The sequence below is a fragment of the Botrytis deweyae genome (assembly GCF_014898535.1).
Source record: "Botrytis deweyae strain B1 chromosome Unknown BDEW_022, whole genome shotgun sequence".
NCBI classification, from domain to species: domain Eukaryota; kingdom Fungi; phylum Ascomycota; class Leotiomycetes; order Helotiales; family Sclerotiniaceae; genus Botrytis; species Botrytis deweyae.
The window spans coordinates 138,515-157,583 of NW_024066229.1; the positions used below are offsets into that span (position 1 = coordinate 138,515).

The 19,069-nt window shown below is 41.4% G+C and overlaps 3 protein-coding genes across 3 annotated transcripts; all 3 read left to right on the forward strand.

The window, feature by feature from the left end:
• Positions 1 to 10,073: 10,073 nt before the first annotated feature.
• EAE98_008408 (uncharacterized protein) lies at positions 10,074 to 10,798 on the forward strand (the record flags this gene model as incomplete). Its single annotated transcript, XM_038956031.1, has 4 exons — positions 10,074 to 10,210; positions 10,517 to 10,537; positions 10,668 to 10,709; positions 10,771 to 10,798. 4 exons carry the CDS (start codon positions 10,074 to 10,076, stop codon positions 10,796 to 10,798), a joined length of 228 nt encoding a protein of 75 aa, XP_038807490.1.
• Positions 10,799 to 12,131: 1,333 nt separating this feature from the next.
• On the forward strand, positions 12,132 to 15,465 carry EAE98_008409 (uncharacterized protein; the record flags this gene model as incomplete). The annotated part of the gene is made up of 4 exons (XM_038956032.1): positions 12,132 to 12,140; positions 12,256 to 12,632; positions 12,688 to 14,674; positions 14,725 to 15,465. The coding sequence occupies 4 exons, from the start codon at positions 12,132 to 12,134 to the stop codon at positions 15,463 to 15,465; spliced, it is 3,114 nt and encodes a 1,037-aa protein (XP_038807491.1).
• Positions 15,466 to 15,561: 96 nt separating this feature from the next.
• EAE98_008410 (uncharacterized protein) lies at positions 15,562 to 17,480 on the forward strand (the record flags this gene model as incomplete). The annotated part of the gene is made up of 7 exons (XM_038956033.1): positions 15,562 to 15,608; positions 16,067 to 16,148; positions 16,206 to 16,340; positions 16,422 to 16,748; positions 16,815 to 17,126; positions 17,187 to 17,324; positions 17,379 to 17,480. 7 exons carry the CDS (start codon positions 15,562 to 15,564, stop codon positions 17,478 to 17,480), a joined length of 1,143 nt encoding a protein of 380 aa, XP_038807492.1.
• Positions 17,481 to 19,069: the final 1,589 nt, after the last annotated feature.

Genomic DNA, 19,069 nt, shown 5'->3' on the forward strand with positions numbered 1-19,069 from the left:
TTATGTATTTTCGATCTGGTCAGTCGTCTTGTCTTTGACTTACTCATTGCCTACGCACTCCTCTGTCTATCCCTCTCTCTCTCTCTATCTGATCCATTTATCTTTGCCTCCAAGCCACCAGACAATCATCGCCTATTTAGCATTTTTCCTTACCCCGTGTTACTTTCGTCTAAATACTAACCCAGTAACTTGTCACTTTTAGCCACCAATTAACCAATAGGATCTCACAATTGGTCTCTAGCGTGTTTTAAAATAAGCCTTTAATCATACTTTAATATCCGAATACATGAATTAAGGTGTATTATCGTACTATGAAAACAAGGGGCCAGGTTAAACTTGTATGGGAAGGGAGGCTTTCAAGGCTTTTTCTTCTTCTTTCCACCTGAGCATTGAACAACAGTCAGTCAAGTTTCATTTGAACAATTCATAAATGCGAGAGAGAAGAAGGGAGAATAGTCGGCAGTTGTTTCAATGTCGATTAGAATTTGTGATTCAATTGCTTCTTACAAGGCTAGACAAATAACCTAGTAAATTTGTTTCCTTACGCATGGGATTGTAATGGTTCATGAACATGGTAATTTGAGGATTAATGGTGGGATGGGATGGAATAGAAACAACCAATCTGTTTGAGATGAAAATTGTAATCTTATATTTTATATAAAAGGCTGTGAAAAATATTCATCTCTTTCATAACTTTCATCATTTTTCTTTCCTTTTCTTTGCTTTCCTCTCCTCTCCAAAGAATGATATGCAGCTCCGCCACTTCCAAAAATGAATGTGATGAACGACATCACCGCGCCAATATTCCAACAATTGGTGAAAACCTCCTGCTTTATGCATTGACAAATTGGCAATGCACATTCTCTCTCGGAAAATAGATTTATTGATTCTATTCAATTCTTTTGAGGCCAATTCTGTGGCCACCTTACTCAATGAGTTGATCAACCGAGTTTTTCCCCTTCATTTCAATATTTTCGTTTACACCACCAACATATTGACAACCAAACCATAAACATAGACATAATTTCCAAACGTCGCTCTACTACTCTTTAACCTTTAATCTATCGTGAATCGTGATTAAACATCTGACCATCATAACGTAGTTTGTATATCATCTTAATAATTCTCCTGGTGCAACAAGCTAAGTCAAAGTCTATGACCCTACTCAACGCTCAGGTCCCTGGAAAGATTATGGCGTCGATCATTTGGTCTAAGAACCATCTAAGAACCATCTCTCTTCTCTAATCATTAGAGAAGAGAGATGGTTCTTAGATGGAGTCTAATGAGAAGCTCTCTCCACATACCGACGGAGTACAGTGGTACACATATCACAAAAATGGAGTACATACACATCATCACACACACCCTAGGGCCTACACCTAAGCTCTGTGTTCAACATCGAATACTCTCCACTCTCGCAATCCACTCTCTCTCGTTCCAATCCAGCTATGGTTAGTTTGATCATGCTCCCCATCTCGCTCTTGTTTCTGTCCCAGGAATCGTTCCTGTATCTAACCGCTAGATCTAGGTACCTTTTCACATCTTACTCCATTCTCCATACCGTAATGCGTGCCTGGGTATGCTCTGATTCGTGCATCTGAGCTACTAGTCTTACTGTATGTCAATAATTAACGCGCAGTGATTGAACCTACGCAATCCGATCAAAAGTCGACATGACATACGGGGTCTGTATGTGAAAATAGATACATATTCCTATAAATATTCTCTTACTTTGCCTATCCAATCGTAGGAAATGTCTGTAGTGCAGAAGAATAAAATGATAATCGGAAATTATGATATCTGAGCAAATCCGAGCAAATAAACATTTTTTTTACTTTCCAGTCTGTACCCTTCATATCAATAAGTAGATTCAAAAATCCAGAAAGGTCCGAGGCATGTATATCAATAGAAGATTCCGAAGGGGAAGTCGTCGCAATGCGGAAATTGTCATCAGATTTACGACCTACCTAGGCAAGCTCAAGAAACTTTAATTCCTCTCACTAGAACAAATATCAAATATCAAATATCTCATAGTTTACCCTACCCTACCGAGCCTACTCCCCTACTCCCCTACTCTACCCTGCCCTACCTGACAAGTTCCCTAAAACTTACACGCGGAAACCATCAATTTAACTCAATTCTCCGGTGTACACTTACTTACACTTACTTGCTTAACTTGCTTAACTCACACTTGGGACAGGAAGCGGCCGAGCGAGTGAGCCAGCCCAAAACTAAACAGTCCTCGAGCTAGAACACATACCCATAATCGACCCCAAACCCATTGAAGAGAAGTCGGAAAAATGCCAAGAACACCAGCGCTACGAACTCCCAACTACAAGCTTGAGAATAAAATTACCATCAGGTCTTTTGTGCATACCGAGTAGAGGATTCAATCTTGTGCTCGAAAATTGATGTTTTTCTCTTGTCTGTGAGCCGCAGAAACCTACAAAGCGTAAATATCTCTCTAATCTGATTTGGGTCTCGATCTTTTTAATTACCGGCGATGTGATTTATTGGAAAGGTATCTTTCTCGGTATCTATTCTATCTGTCTACCGATATACGCCCTCATAGATACGATTCAGACGAGAGAGCGGATGTTTGTCTGAACTTGCCTCGATCTTTCTCTCATGAGTAAGTGAGTGAGTGAGTGAGAGTCCCATCTACTATCTACTAGGTATCTATCACAACTTCAACGATCAATCATCTCAACAGACTAAAAGAAATGATATGACATTCCTTTCTCTCATTGATCATCTGGATACATACATACATACATAACTTCGTGAAGACTACTCAATCCAGCTAGCCTAGCTACACATACAGGAATGCAGATCAAAGATACACATCTACTACGTACCTACACGAAACTACACACAAGACCACACACTCCTCTTCCCCGTTCATGGACATGGCGTCATATACAGTGTTTCATCTTTTGCACATCACTGCTCCAGTTCCACATTCCATCCATTCATCCGTATGTATTTCAAATTTCACAATACTCTGGTATCCGTAGCCAGCCCTCCAAGATACGCCATGTGCATTGTGTATATACCTATCTATGTACCTATGTATATTGTGATACAAAGGGAACATTCTTCAATCCTTCCATCCACACGCACAACACTACAACTAGAAATCCGATACCAATACATTCCTTTCTTCTTTTCTTCACATTACCATATTTTTTGTTTCGAATTCAGCTCTCCCCGTCTCTCCCCGTCTCTCTCCAAATCCACAATCAAAATCCACAATGAAACGAAACAATCCACCACCTTCCTTTCCTCCCCTCCCCTCCTCCCGTGCATACTCCCAAACTCCCAAGTCCAAGCACACCCATCCAATTTCCAAACACGAAGGGGAGCTCCTTGTCACGTATCCATTTGTTTCTCCTCTCGGATTCCCAGATTCCTAGATTCCCAGCTGTGTAGTTTTCACGACCGGGTTTTTAGGGTTTGCTGAGGTGTGTGTGATGTATATTATATCATATAAAAAAAGAGAGAAAAATCATCTCGTGTGGTAACTTGTGAATATAGTAGTACTGTACTCGGACTGTAGATTGGGGTTTGATTTGCTTTATTCTGATATGTTTGTATGTACATGTGTATATATAAAGATTGATGATCTGATCTGATCTCCTCGATCGCCTGATCGATACATGGTGCTTATTCTTATTCTTATTCTCAATATCATACCTACCTGTCTACCTGTCTACTATTTCCCTGACCAACCAATTCTATTCCACAGTACATCATTCATTGCGCAAGCCGAGTTACCAAAATATTCATTATTCATCTACTCATCTATTCATTTACTCTCACGTAATACACCCATACTATGATACTATACAAATTCGGCAGCGTACCAGAATTCTCTTTCTCTTGGCTTATATCCATATCCTCCTCCCCTTCTCCACCCACTTCCCACATCCTCCTAGGTACCTACCACTTGTTTCAGGAAATGAAAGAAAGAAATTTTTCAGACGACACAAGTTTATATACGATAATATGATGAGATATACCTAGTGAGTTCATCCAATCTATCTCCATCTATCTCAAACCGATTTTCTCAATTCTACGAGTATATCGTGTCTTCTTAATGAAAAGTTTTCATATCCGTTTCGTTGGTTCGTCTCATCTTTTTCTTTTTGTGCTTCTTTTGCTTCTCTTTTCTTGTCTCGTCTTGGTATTGCGTAATATGCATGATAGATATGGATGACATGTTATGATGTGGTATAATATAGAAGCTATATATATAAATACTCACTATGAAACTCAAAGTATGAGATACGTAGTGGATATCCTTCGAATGTGAGCGGAAATGCAAAACTCATTTCTGTTTATCCATTCCAGCTTTGGTATGTATATCAAGCTGTGAAGATTTGAAAATAGTATACTTTTTCCATGACCACGTGGCTGCTGTATACCATCATGCTTCTTTACTTCATGGTATGTATCATGTACATGAATAAACTGCAAATTGTATACACATACCTCTGTACCTCCATCCCAATCCTATATCCCTAAAAGCATAACAACCAACCCTAAGACTAAAACATGCCATCCCTCCACATAAATTCTCCCCCGAAAATTGATACAAAATCTCATCATATGCTCATAATCCACCACCCACAAGGTAGGTAGGTAGGCACTTTAATCTACTCACAATATCGCACTTCTAAATCTCCAACTCCAACTCCCACTCCAATTCCAGTTCCAGTTCCAGTTCCAAGTCTCGCTACTCTCTCGAGTTTTCCACGCGCTTGCTTGCTTACTTGTTTGCTCGCCCTCCTATCTTTTCAAACTTCACATGTATGATTGGGATATCAATTCGATTCTGCTCAGTATCATCATGTTCATTACATACAGATGTAAGATCTTATATAGTATATATACTTATCCAGATCACCTAGATTACAGTACATAGTAACTTAATCCTCAATCCTCGTCTTGTTTACCTATCTCTCTTTCGTTTTCGCTTTTATAAAAAGGCGCTCGTGGTTCATCGATCCCCTTTTCTGTTCTCGTCTCATCCAGCTGGCATCATGTAATAGGTATGTATTCAATACATATAGACGGCTAACAAGACAGTACTAGTATATACTCTCATAGAAATTAAACTCTCGTAGAAACTCTTCTATCTTGTCCTAGTTAGTACCTTGTCCTCAACTCAACTCAAGCAGAAGCAGAAACTCAACTCAAACCTCAAACATAAACGCGACTTCAACCCAAAAACAAATGTCCACTCATTCTCGTTACTTTTCCCCCCAAACCCTAACTCCAACCCGATGAATACCAATAGAGTCAATATTCACCTCACCTCACCTTACTGTATGAACCTGAACCTGAACCTGAACCTGAACTTATACTTGCTCAGTACATATATAAAATGCACACCCCCTTCGTGAATCGTGTCTAGTTACTTTATACGAAATTGCTATCATGGAATTTGAATTTCGATTTCGATTTCGGCGTGTGTTTGTGTTTGTTTTTGTTATTGTATTCATGTTTATATTCATGTTTATATTCATGTTTATATTCATGTTTATATCACGACTTACATCCCTTCATCATCTATCTATTTTCGATGGGTTTGAACATTCAAAGAGAATAGAAAATCAATATCTCTACCCTCCCATAAAAATAAAACCCACATCATCTAAACCCTCCCTCTCACTCTCCCTCCCTCCCTCCCCATTCACTCCCATCAACCCCCCCCCCCCCCCAATTCAAGTTATTCAATCCCAACCCCAATCCCAACTTCCCATCATCATATCCTCATTCCCACACACACACACACACATACTTATGCTACTTCCATCCCGAATATCAAAACCACGAAACTAACGCTGCCCATGCCAATATCTCCTCACCACTCACCACTCACCACTCCCAACAATCAAACATTCCAAAAACAATAATAAAATCTCACAAACCACTCAACTCCCCTGAGAATATACAAGAATTTTATGGACACACTACTGCGCTTCCCCTTCTCAGAATGTGTTTTTCTATACGAAAAATGTGTTACTATTCTGTTATTCTACTCTATCTTCTAGTAATCCACCTACCTCTTTCATATCCTATACATAACAACGATATCTCTCTCTACTCACTCATCACTCCTCACTCTTCACTGCTCACTGCTCACTGCTCACTCCTCACTCCTCCCCACCCATCCACCCATCCACCCATCCACCCATCCACCCATCCACCCATCCACCCATCCACCCATCCACCCATCCACCCATCCACCCATCCATTCCTCAACATACCATTATAAGAAGCTTCTAGATCATATATACCACACACACACACACATACACATATACACACATATACACCCCACCTACCAAACAACCCACATCAATCCAATTAAGTATATCTATCCTATTCCCAAGTTTTTGTTGTCTATTTACATTTACATATCATATGTATAGATGAAAATAAAAATGAAAATGAAGATGAATCTCACATACGCTATAGAGATCTAGATTGGGGTATTATGGGTTGGTTCTTGTGCGTACCTATCTAGGTATTATATGGATATGCAGTTATTTTTTCTGAAAGGTATGGTATGATATGGTATTGTATGAGATTAGATGAGATGAGATAGTGTAGGATGTTATGGAGGGGATGAGATGGGATGAGATGGGATGAGATGGGATGAGATGGGATGAGATGGGATGAGATGGGATGAGATGGGATGAGATGGGATGAGATGACGTGATATGAAATGAGATATCAAGTATCAAGCTGGACTCGATATTTCACACGTGGTGAGAGATGAGTGAAATGGTGTAGTATTATAATATTATATTCGACTGCACTGCGTTACCAGATGATTACAGTTGGGTTAGGGTTTATAGTGAGAGAAGGTACTATGTGTATATTACAGTCATGTATGTCTGAGAAGTGGTAGAAGTGAAGATGAAGAATCGATGCAGCAGAGAAGGTTTGCAGATTGGAGAATGCATATGAAGGAAGGAAACGAGTGTGAAGATGGGAATGAGGTTCGAGTTCCCATTCATATCGTCCGGACTAGGGAACGAGATGAATAGCTAGCTACCTACGATAATCTCCCAACATGCTATTGGATTCCAAAATAAAACCTCATATAAGTTTCATTATCAAAACCACAATGCAGACTCCAGGAAACTTTGTCTGGACTAAAATGACATGTGTGCTCCACCGGGGAACAACGATGCATCTTGACGTGCTTCAATGCAGCAGCAATATTTGCAGGATCGGGGATGTGGTTGGAAGAGACAAGGAATGCGTGCATTTACGTATAGGGGATCCATTTATGTGGATATGAAGTTGACGATGGAGTGAGTGCCTAAATTCAAGTCGAAATCTAGAACCCGTAACCCGTAAAAGGTGAAGAAGAGACTTGGAATTACTTGGTTTGATGTAACCTTGACATGCAATCCGACGTGTTTGGGTCTTCAAATGCTTATTAGCCAGAGATCTTCTTGGAGAGACATTGGTTGGATAAAAACGGATAATTGAGAGGTTACTTAGCGGGAACCTGATTACTCATATTGTTGGTACCGAAAAAACAAAATGATGCAAATATATCTCCGCTCGACATGAGTGTGGTAGCGCAGCCAAGGTGTCAACATCTTAGATCGCAGATGATTCCAGACTTCTACCTTGGTTCATTAGAACAACTTTTCTGCGCAAGATAAGGAGGATGCCATGCAATTCGAAAACAAACTTTTAACACAAAGAAATTTCAATCATCATTATTCACGGGTAGCCCGCTTAAAAAGATCTTTCCATGCACCGTATGCTATGTATGGTATAATGCACTTTGGTGGACCCGACGCAAGACTTTCTCAAAATGGAATCTTCAGATCAAAATAATCACATGATCTGGAACTCATGTGAGTGTGACGACGGGAATAAGAGGGAGAGCTTTGCGAGTAATTGAATATACCAAGCTGATACCCCTCGTCAAGAACAGGCACTAATCTGCAAGACTGGCGTCATTTCGATAAATCTGATACAAAGGTAATAATAAATGACATTCAGTAGAAAGACATCAGGTGGTGGTGTCGATGTTGGTATTTTTTCCTATCCGGCCCGACTTGGTTGCCGACGGAGGTCTTGTTGTACCCGATAGATCAGCCGGATCATCTTGCCCGTAGGTATATCATTTACTGGAGTTCATCAAAGGTTTCAGACCTTCTTCTTATTTCGCTTCAAGTATATGCTTGTACTTGTGAGGATAACCTGTCCTTGAGATCGATCATTTTTTCAAACCTGACATATCGTTACACTGACAACATGCGGGATGTCAGATTGTATAGGATCAATCTATGTGGGAAACAGATTCCCACGCATCAAAGTTCCGATTAGTAAATGATATCCAGTCAGAAGCGCACTATGAAGGAGAAAGTAGATTTCCTTTTGGCAAAATATGATAGCATAGCCTTGCTAAAGAAGAAAGTAGGATTGATGGCTTCTCGTCTCCAGAGTTCAAAAGTTGTTGCAGATCATACAAATGTTTGTCAAAACATGCCAAGTACAACTTCAAGTTTAGGTTTTGGAAGAATCGAGCCGCCATAAGCTAGACGTTATAATTCGTGGGGTCACTGTGAATAAGAGGCTTTCTATCTCAACATTGACTGGTTGACGTGACATCAAAGTCGTTCGAAAATAGGATGAGCTGCATCTAGAGGCACCGCTAAGATGATACCGACATGCCGAGACCCTTTGAAAACATCATGAAGGCAAGACGAATGATGAATGATGAATGATCTCCCAACAATTGGCAAAAACCTTATAGCAAATTGATGATTATGATGATTAGTTATTGCTGGATTGTTGCTTTTGATATTTGGTACGAGCAACCTTCATCAGCATCATCCGGAGATCCGATTAGATGAAACCTTCCGTTTCTCTTACATGTTTTCCCTTGCATAGGCCGCGGGATGCCTTTTTGGATCTTCTGGAAAGAGCTCGAAATCTGTCGTGGCCCCGCCCCCCCATGTTTTCCCATGTAAAGTCTGGTCTGATGTCTGACTTCTCATAGGAAGACTCGAAGACTCGGGATGAGTTATTGGTAACACGGAGAGAACATATCCCATGTCCATGCGTGGGGAGAAAAGCAAAAACTCCATTCTAAGGTTAGTCCCTCTCCCCTACATATATCAGAAGTAGCTAAGCTGAGGTGGGATATTCGGCGGTAGATGCGATAAACATAATGAATTACCTTTTTGGAGAACTAGACCTCGATGGATGTGATAGATGTGATAGATCATAGATGTCGTAGGCTTGATACCGGAAAAGCGGATAGAAGGAGTTTATAAGGTTGTTGTCTAGCTATATTGGTATCGAACCTAGGAGTGAACATCATATCAAAGATCGGTCTGAAGGTAAGGTGTAAAGTGTAAGATGTAGTGTGCATATATGATGTATGGCTTGATATTTGTCTTGGATGAACATCCACTTACATACAGCAAACCCTTGTCGGCGTGAAGACGTGGTTCTTGATACGTTCCAAGTTCCATTAATATATGTTGGACCATCACAAAAACTGTCTAGGTGTTGTATGTAGGAGGAATGGGGAAGGGGGGGAGGGGGAGGGGGTGAGGAGTCTGGGAGTCTGGGAGTCTGCGAGTGAGTCGATGAGATTGGGACAGATACCAAAGGCGGAAAACCAAAACCAAAACCAAAACCAAAACCAGACAAGAGTCTTCCTGCCGTGTCGACCTAGGGAATATCTAGCAGGCACATTACGAGATGGCTTCAATTGCTTACAAGGCGGTCGTGAACTGTGACTTTCCGGCCGTGAGCTTTTCTTTCTTTGAGCCCCACCATTCGTTCGAAGATTACCCACCTCGAGCCACCACCGGAAACCTGTGAAATCTTCCCCCGCAGCAACCGTTGATCTAAAAATTTACATAAAGCCATTCACCCCCTTTCACCTTTCGACACTTCTCGTTTTCTTTCTACGATCTTCTTCCCACATGTCATATATATTCTCGCGTTTGAGATCATCAACTGCAAGAATTCCAACTCAAGCCAAATTTCAATATAGAAACTTTTCTCGCACAAACGTCATCATGGGTGTCACAAAGCATATCATCAAGGAGGGTTCTGGTGAAACTCCTACAAATGGACAGACCGTCACCATTGAATATACCGGATGGTTGAAGGACACTTCCAAGGGAGACACTCTCGAGGCCCAAAAGGGCAACCAGTAAGTTCCTCCTCGAGAAGCTCAATTCGTGTCCTCATTTGTATACTAACAAACTGACTCGCACAATTCGATTCCTCTGTCGGCCGTGGTGCTTTCGTTGTTCAAATCGGTGTCGGCCAAGTCATCAAGGGTATTTTACCCCGCTACCCAATAAAAGTGACGCTGAATGCTTATTGACTTGGTATTAGGTTGGGATGAGGGTGTTACTCAAATGAAGGTCGGTGAGAAGGCTACTTTGGACATTACCCCGTAAGTTATTACCTACCAATGGCATTGTTAGATGGCCTTGCTAATATATCTTCACAGTGATTATGCCTATGGTGCCCGGTAAGACTATTCACATCCCCCGTCTCTTCGATCATTCCTCTTTCCAGAGGTCGACTGGACAACTTTTATCCTCGGAAAAAGACGGCAACACATTATGGAGGAACGGCATTGCTGATCTTTGTTTCTGTAGTGGTTTCCCCCCTGTCATCCCAGCCAACTCAACTCTTATCTTGTAAGTCTCAAAATCTATTTGATACCAGATCTACAAAGTACTTGACTAACCATATTTACAGTGACGTTGAGCTCAAAAAGATCGGCTAAACACGCGATATTCAAAAGTTTTCGATCATAGACCGCCATTAAGGCGAGAAGGCTCAGGCTCACGAAGAACGAACGAAGGAACGAGTAAATGAATGCATATTGGGTGGTGGCATATGTGAGCCGCCCATTAAGTTGAGAATGAATACCACGTTGTTTCTATGAAATCACCATGCACTTGGGACTTTGTGATGGTTATCAAACCTATGAATATTACATGAGGAGTGAACAGACGAGATACATGAATGGTGAACTTAATAAATCTGCAACGTACCCTTACAACCAGGGTGCGGATACCACCCCTCATGTACAGCTCGTATAGATTGGGTCAGAATGACGAGGGGCTGTGTATTGGCCTACCTAACTAGAGTAGGTAGTATGAGTATATGTTGCCGTCAGTTCACTCATCAGGCATCACGCATGTCAGACAGGGTCGACATGAGCGTTGATAGAGAATACAGGACTCTTTCAACCAGCCTTATGAGTCGAAAATGACATGATTCATGCAAGCCAGTCCGACTCATCTACTGAAATAAATGTCCTTGAGATGAGATGATTTCCATCGCCTACCATTCTTTTACCTCTCAGAGCTCCCAAACAGTACAGAATCTTGAAAAGTGCGTTGTTTGTAACAATCAAATAGCAATTCCATATACCGCGAGTGTTCTTAAAATATTGATACTCGAGGACGTCCTCATGTGTTGACGTGATTATTCCCATAAAATTAATTTTCTATCAAATCATGTCCTACTTCATAGATTCCTACTAGGTACGAGGGATGCCAGGTCCAGTGTAGTTATGTCATTTTTACTCTAGATGTTTCCATTTGTCAGGTCAGTGCTAGAGCCTCAGTGGCTGGGGAGGTGGTGGTGGATTGTGCGAGGCGAAGGGCATTTTGATACTGTAAGCAACCCGCTGCTTCCAATTCCAATTCTTATCAATACAGTAACATTGATCAAAATCATTTGACATTTCATCATTCCATTCTTTTTTTGAATCCAAAGAAACCACAAACCACAAACCACAAACCACAAACCACAAAACGCAGTGAATCCCAATCATCGAACGAACATCCAACCTCTTTTCGAGAACGTTATTAGCTCAGTTTCCTCTACCTAGGTAATACTGCACCTCGCAAGGCGATAACCCCACAATATCCAACTACTCACGATCCGAGCCTTAAGTTGGTACACTCTAGTGAACCAGAAGAATAACACCCTTTTTCTGGAATCCTTTATCAAACGCCAACATTCCGTCAACAGTAGATTTAAACGGTGCTGGTAACCTGGGAAAACGTAAACTCTCCAACGCGGATTCTCAGAGGCCAGATAAAAAGATGATGACGGTAAGTGAAAGCTACCCCTCCAAATCATCAGCTATCTTGAAGCTCGAGCTTCGAGCTCTCTCAAATCATCTTCTTTCTAGTATTGCACAAACTAATATCGTTACTTTCTCACTAGGCCATACACACGAAAGATAAAGACATGGAGACTAAGATGCAGGTAGATGAGTCGGTGGTTGGCAATAACGAGATCGATGAATCGCTTTACAGCAGACAACTTTACGTTTTAGGACATGAGGCCATGAAGCGTATGGGTGCTTCGAATGTGCTGATTGTGGGACTCAAGGGACTCGGTGTCGAGATTGCGAAGAACATTGCTTTGGCAGGTGTCAAAAGTCTTACCCTCTATGATCCTGCGCCCGCCGCCATCTCCGACCTTTCATCTCAATTCTTTCTACATCCTGAAGATGTGGGAAAGCCAAGAGCGGAAGTGACCGCACCACGCGTTGCTGAGCTAAACGCATATACACCGGTTTCCGTCCACAAGTCATCCAGGTTAGTAATTCATTTTGGCGCGAGGCTAGAATTTTGCTAACTTTAGCTCCCGCAGCTTAACAGAGGAACTCACTCAATTCGATCGATACCAAGTCGTTGTCCTGACCAATACTCCCCTCAAGGACCAAATCATAATTGGTGATTATTTACATAGCAAGGGAATCTACCTGGTAGTTGCGGATACATTTGGTCTCTTTGGATCAATCTTTTGCGACTTTGGTGATAAGTTCACTGTTCTTGATCCCACAGGCGAAGCTCCAGTCAGTGGCATTGTTGCTGGAATCAACGAGGAAGGTTTAGTATCAGCCTTGGATGAAACACGACACGGCCTTGAGGATGGGGATTACGTTACTTTCACCGAGTTGGAAGGGCTAGAAGCTTTGAACGGCGCAGAGCCTCGAAAGGTAACAGTAAAGGGGCCATACACTTTCTCTATCGGAGATGTTACTGGACTTGGTCAATACAAGAAGGGTGGAATGTACCAACAGGTCAAAATGCCAAAGTTCATTGACTTCAAGCCATTGTCCGCTGCTTTGAAGGACCCAGAACATCTTATTTCCGACTACGCAAAATTCGATCGTCCTCAGCAGCTCCATGTCGGTTTCCAGGCTCTTCATGGTTTCCAAGAATCTCAAGGTCGTCTTCCAAAACCGATGAATAAGGAAGACTCCCTAGTCATTGTCGAGTCTGCTAAGACCTTTATCAAAAATCAAAAGCTGGATATTGAAGTGGATGAGAAGTTGATCGCCGAGTTAAGTTACCAAGCTCAAGGTGATTTGAACCCAATGGCAGCTTTCTTCGGTGGTCTCGCCGCTCAAGAAGTGTTGAAGGCTGTTTCTGGGAAATTCCACCCAATCAATCAATGGATGTACTTCGACTCTTTGGAGTCCCTTCCTACCAGTTTCAAACGGACCGAGGAAACATGCAAACCCCTCAATTCTCGATACGATGGTCAAATTGTTGTATTTGGTCAAGAATACCAAGAAAAGCTTTCCAACATCACCCAGTTCTTGGTTGGTGCCGGTGCTATTGGTTGCGAAATGTTGAAGAATTGGGCCATGATTGGTTTAGCCACAGGCCCAAAGGGTAAGATCTTTGTCACTGATATGGATTCGATCGAAAAGAGCAATCTCAACCGTCAATTCCTCTTCAGACCTAAAGATGTTGGCAAGTTGAAGAGTGATTGTGCTGCTGAGGCAGTACAAGCAATGAATCCTGATCTTAAAGGTCATATTGTTACCATGCGTGATCGAGTTGGTCAAGATACCGAACATATTTTCAACGAGCAATTCTGGTACCAACTTGATGGCGTTACTAACGCTCTCGACAATGTTGATGCGCGAACTTACGTTGATCGTCGTTGTGTCTTTTTCCGAAAGCCTTTGTTGGAGAGTGGAACCCTTGGTACTAAGTGTAACACACAGGTTGTTCTCCCTCATCTGACCGAGTCATATTCCAGCTCTCAAGATCCTCCCGAGCAATCTTTCCCAATGTGTACACTTCGAAGTTTCCCTAACAAGATTGAACATACCATTGCTTGGTCTCGAGAATTGTTCGAATCATACTTTGTCAAGCCAGCAGAAACAGTCAATTTATACCTCACTCAGCCAGACTACCTCGAAAAAACCTTGAAACAGGGTGGCCAAGAAAAAGCAACCCTAGAAACGATTCTAGATTTCTTAGTTGAGGATAAGCCATTGTCTGTTGAGGACTGTATCAAGTGGGCTCGTCTACAATTCGAGAAGCAATACAATAATAACATTCAACAATTACTGTACAACTTCCCTAAGGATTCGACTACATCAAGCGGTACACCATTTTGGTCTGGACCAAAACGTGCTCCAGATCCATTGAAGTTTGACCCCAAGAATCAATATCATTGGGATTTCGTTGTCGCTGGTGCTAGCCTTCATGCCTTCAACTATGGAATCAACACCACTGGCCTCAACTCAAGCACAATTCAAAAAGTTCTTGATAACATGATCATCCCCGATTTCTCTCCCAGCTCTTCCGTCAAGATTCAAGCTGATGACAGTGAACCTGTAAGTTTCGTTTTTCTCATTACACTATGAAGTATGTCTGACAACCTTAGGATCCAAATGCTGGAAACAGCTCATTCGATGACAGCACGGAGCTTCAAAATCTCATGGCTAAGCTTCCATCGCCTAAATCATTGGCTGGTTTGAAACTTTCACCAGTAGAGTTTGAGAAGGATGATGATACAAACCACCACATTGACTTTATCACCGCTGCTAGTAACTTGCGTGCCGAGAATTACAAGATTGAGCTTGCCGATAGACACAAGACAAAGTTTATTGCTGGCAAGATTATTCCTGCTATTGCAACCACTACTGCTCTTGCCACGGGATTGGTAATCATGGAATTTTACAAGATTATCGATGGTAAAGATGACATTGAGCAATACAAGAACGGCTTCGTCAACTTGGCCCTACCTTTCTTTGGATTCAGTGAACCTATCGCTAGTCCAAAGGCTACATACAAAGGTCACACAGGAGAAGTCTCTATTGACAAACTCTGGGATCGATTTGAGGTTGAGGATATTACTCTTCAAGAACTCATCGACGACTTCTCAAAGAACAAGGGTCTCGATATCACTATGTTGAGTTCGGGTGTTAGTCTCTTGTATGCCAGCTTTTTCCCCAAGGCAAAGTTGGCGGATCGATTGAATTTGAAGCTCAGCGAACTTGTCGAGCTCATTTCCAAGAAGCCTATCCCAAGTCATCAAAAGACGGTGATCTTCGAAATTTGTGTTGAAGATCAAGATGAAGAAGATGTAGAAGTTCCTTATATTATGATGAAGTTGGGCAATTAACGACACAATGAAGATGAAGGGGCATACATTTTATGGGACTAAAATTAGAGTAGCACGCGAATTATGAATTTAGCAAATTATAAATACCTTACAAACATGGGTGTCATTAATGTGTTGAATAATGTCAAACAGCATCTGGATACGTACGTGGGGATTATGATTATTACTATCGTATGGGATTTTGAGTTCTCTGATAAATGATAAATCCATGTCGAGGGGGCGAAAAGCTCTACTCTTCATTGAAAAATTCTTGATACTCTTTGATCGATTCTTGCTTGGTCAGGAATTACCTACAAAATGGTCAGCAATTACCAAAATCCCCCAAATCCACGAAGTTCGCTCTTTTCGCTCTTTGGAAGAGGCCTGTGTCTGTTGTGTTGTGTAAACTTAATAACTTAGTAAGTGCTTTGCAGAAGAAATGTAAGCAGACTCGGCAGATTAGCAAGGATGCACCAATATAGCTCCAATCAATGACAAATCTCTACCCCGCCATCCATCTTCAAGCTTCCCATTCTTCCTTTGTATCACAACATATAAAGGGGAACAACATCACCTCTCTGCTTTCAATTCAACTCAATTCAACTCAACTAATGCTCTCTAGACTTCGTCAGTTATCTGTACAGCTTCCAACCCTTTCAAATTTACCAATAAGAGGTTTCAGTTCTAGTAAATCTATAAATATGGTTCGTTGGCTTCAAGCTCTCGTGAGATAGACATTTACTGACACGAGAAATACATAGGCCGAACAAAAGATCACTAATTGGGTGCCACTTAACGATAAGACGGGAGAATTTAAGAGAGGGCAATCTCAATTTCGAAATTTCATTAAGAAAGGAGGAGAATTTCCACCCGAGAAAGGAAGATATCATCTCTATGTAAATACTCCTTCCCTCCTTCCCACTTCCACCCATTCGTTTGAGGTCGAGCATTTCCCGGCTAACCATAAACCCAATTAGGTATCTTATGCCTGTCCATGGGCTCACCGCGCATTGATCGTGCGCAAACTTAAAGGTCTTGAGGATATCATTCCATATACTAGTGTACATTGGCATATGGCAGAAAAAGGATGGCGATTTGCAACTTCTGAAGATGATGTCACTGGTGAGAATGTTACAGCTTCTCCAGTTGAAGCCCACAAAGGATATACCCATTTGAGAGATATCTATTTCCAAGTCGATCCGGAATATAGTGGGAGATTCACAGTCCCCACTCTTTATGATGTGAAGCAGGGAAAGATTGTTAGTAATGAGAGTAGTGAAATCATTAGGATGTTTTACACTGAGGTAGGTTTGGACTTTTTGTTTTGCTTTCTGAGGAACTTTGGGTAACAGGCACTGATATTGAGATAGTTCGATGACATCATTGCTCCGGAATACAAGAATGTCGATCTCTTTCCTGCCAATCTCCAAAAGGAAATTGAAGCTACAAATGAATGGACATACAATGATATCAACAATGGAGTCTACAAATCTGGCTTCGCCATTAAGCAGGAAGCATATGAGAAGGCTGTGATTCAACTCTTCGCATCCTTGGATCGGGTTGAGAAACATTTGAGTGAGAATGAGGGACCGTATTATTATGGAAAGAATATTACCGAAGCGGATGTGAGATTGTTCACTACAATTATTCGTTTCGACGTCGTTTATGTTCAACACTTTAAGGTATACATTCACTCAGCTCGACACTTGGTCAAGCGCGACAATTGCTAATGAGTTTAAAAGACAAACATCCGAGATATTCGATCAGGATACCCATATATCCATCAGTGGTTAAGGAATCTGTATTGGAATGTTCCAGCATTTGGAGAGACCACTGAGTTTACCCACATTAAAAACCATTATACGAAGAGTCACACTCAAGTATGTGCCTTTATTTCTTTTAGAGAGGCGAGCTTTATACTAACTGAATTATAGATTAATCCATTCAGTATTGCTCCCGTGGGACCTGAGCCACCTATCTTGAGAGAAGATGAAGAAGTTCCAGCTGTTAAGTGGGCTTTGAGTTTGAGGAAGTGAGATGGTGAGCGGTGTGTTGAGTTAGGAAATTAGAACAGATGAAAGGTATTAGCCTTTAGTGCTGTGGTAATAAATTTATATGGAATATTGACCTCACTCTATTCGTTAAATTGCCTTTAACTTTGATTGATACGTGAAAGCATTTATCTTGGCTTAAAATTATTTACAGGTTCTTGCCTACATCCCCGGAAAGTTGTTCACATTGACCCTCCTGTTTGATCTTTTGGGAATAGTCTCCCGGTCCTCCTACACCTACCTATACAGGCTATATATCTGAAAGAATGCAATGGGCTTCAATTATCCGAATCCGCCAACGCTTCTATTTTGGGGACCATACTGTGTGTGATATTACATATCTTGTGAGGTTTTACTATTCGATTCATTTCTTCTCTCCTCATATCCTCTTCTCCCATTGATTGTTCTCTCATTGATTGTTCGCTCCTTTACTACCCGCTTCTTTCATTTTCTCGGTGGGATGTTCGTTCGCATCAAGTGGTTTTTTTATATGGCACGAGTGATGAATTAACAGTTATGTTTGGGAATTGCTTGTGATGTTTTTCGTGGGTTTGATTAATTAGGTATTCAGTGGGTGGTTGGGTGGTTGGATTGGGTGGTGGGATTGGGATGGTTGAGATGGGGATGGTTGAGATGGGGATGGTTGAGATGGGGATGGTTGAGATGGGGATGGTTAAGATGGGGATGGTTGAGATGAGGATGGTTGAGATGGGGATGGTTGAGATAGGGATGGTTGAGATGGGGATGAGGTGATTGGGATGGTTGAGATAGGGATGAGGTGATTGGGATATTTGATTTTTGTAAAGTGTGAGATGTGAGGTATGAAAGCTCTTGTGTGGTGAGAAGTAATATAATGTTATCTTGGTGTTTTTTAGGCGAGAGTGTGGGGAGGTGAATGGGAGGGAGGAGGTGGATGGGAGGAGGTGGATGGGAGGAAGTGGATGGGAGGAGGTGAATAAGAGGAGGAGGTGAATAAGAGGAGGAGGTGAATATAAAAAGTGAATATAAAAAGTGAATATCAAAAAGTGAATGTGAGAAGGTGAATGTGAGAAGGTGAATGTAAGAAGGTGAATGTAAGAAGGTGAATGTAAGAAGGTGAATGTAAGAAAACAAATATAAGGAAGTAAATGTGAGGAGGTGAATAAGAGAAAGTGAATAAGAGAAAGTGAATAAGAGAAAGTGAATAAGAGAAAGTGAATATATCAAACCCGATTTTTATACGAAAAATTACACGAATCTTCAAGCGAGATATCTGATGTATATCTATCAGGATAGTCGCAGAGTACATACTCCTCAAGCGAGCTTCTCGTCTACTATTCTCTCTATCCTAACTCATATTTATATCACTCCTACTCCCCTTTCATTTTATTTTTCATCTTATTATTCCCTAAATCCATCAACCCCTCTAAACCCATCAACCGCCATTCCCTCCGCTTCATATCTCTATCTAATGGTAAAATCATACTTTTTGCCCTCCCATATAGTCTAAACCAAGCAACCCTCGCCGAATCCTCAATTCTCTTTCTCTCTCTCACCCATCCTCTTTCACACATTCTTTTTCATATACCTCCCTC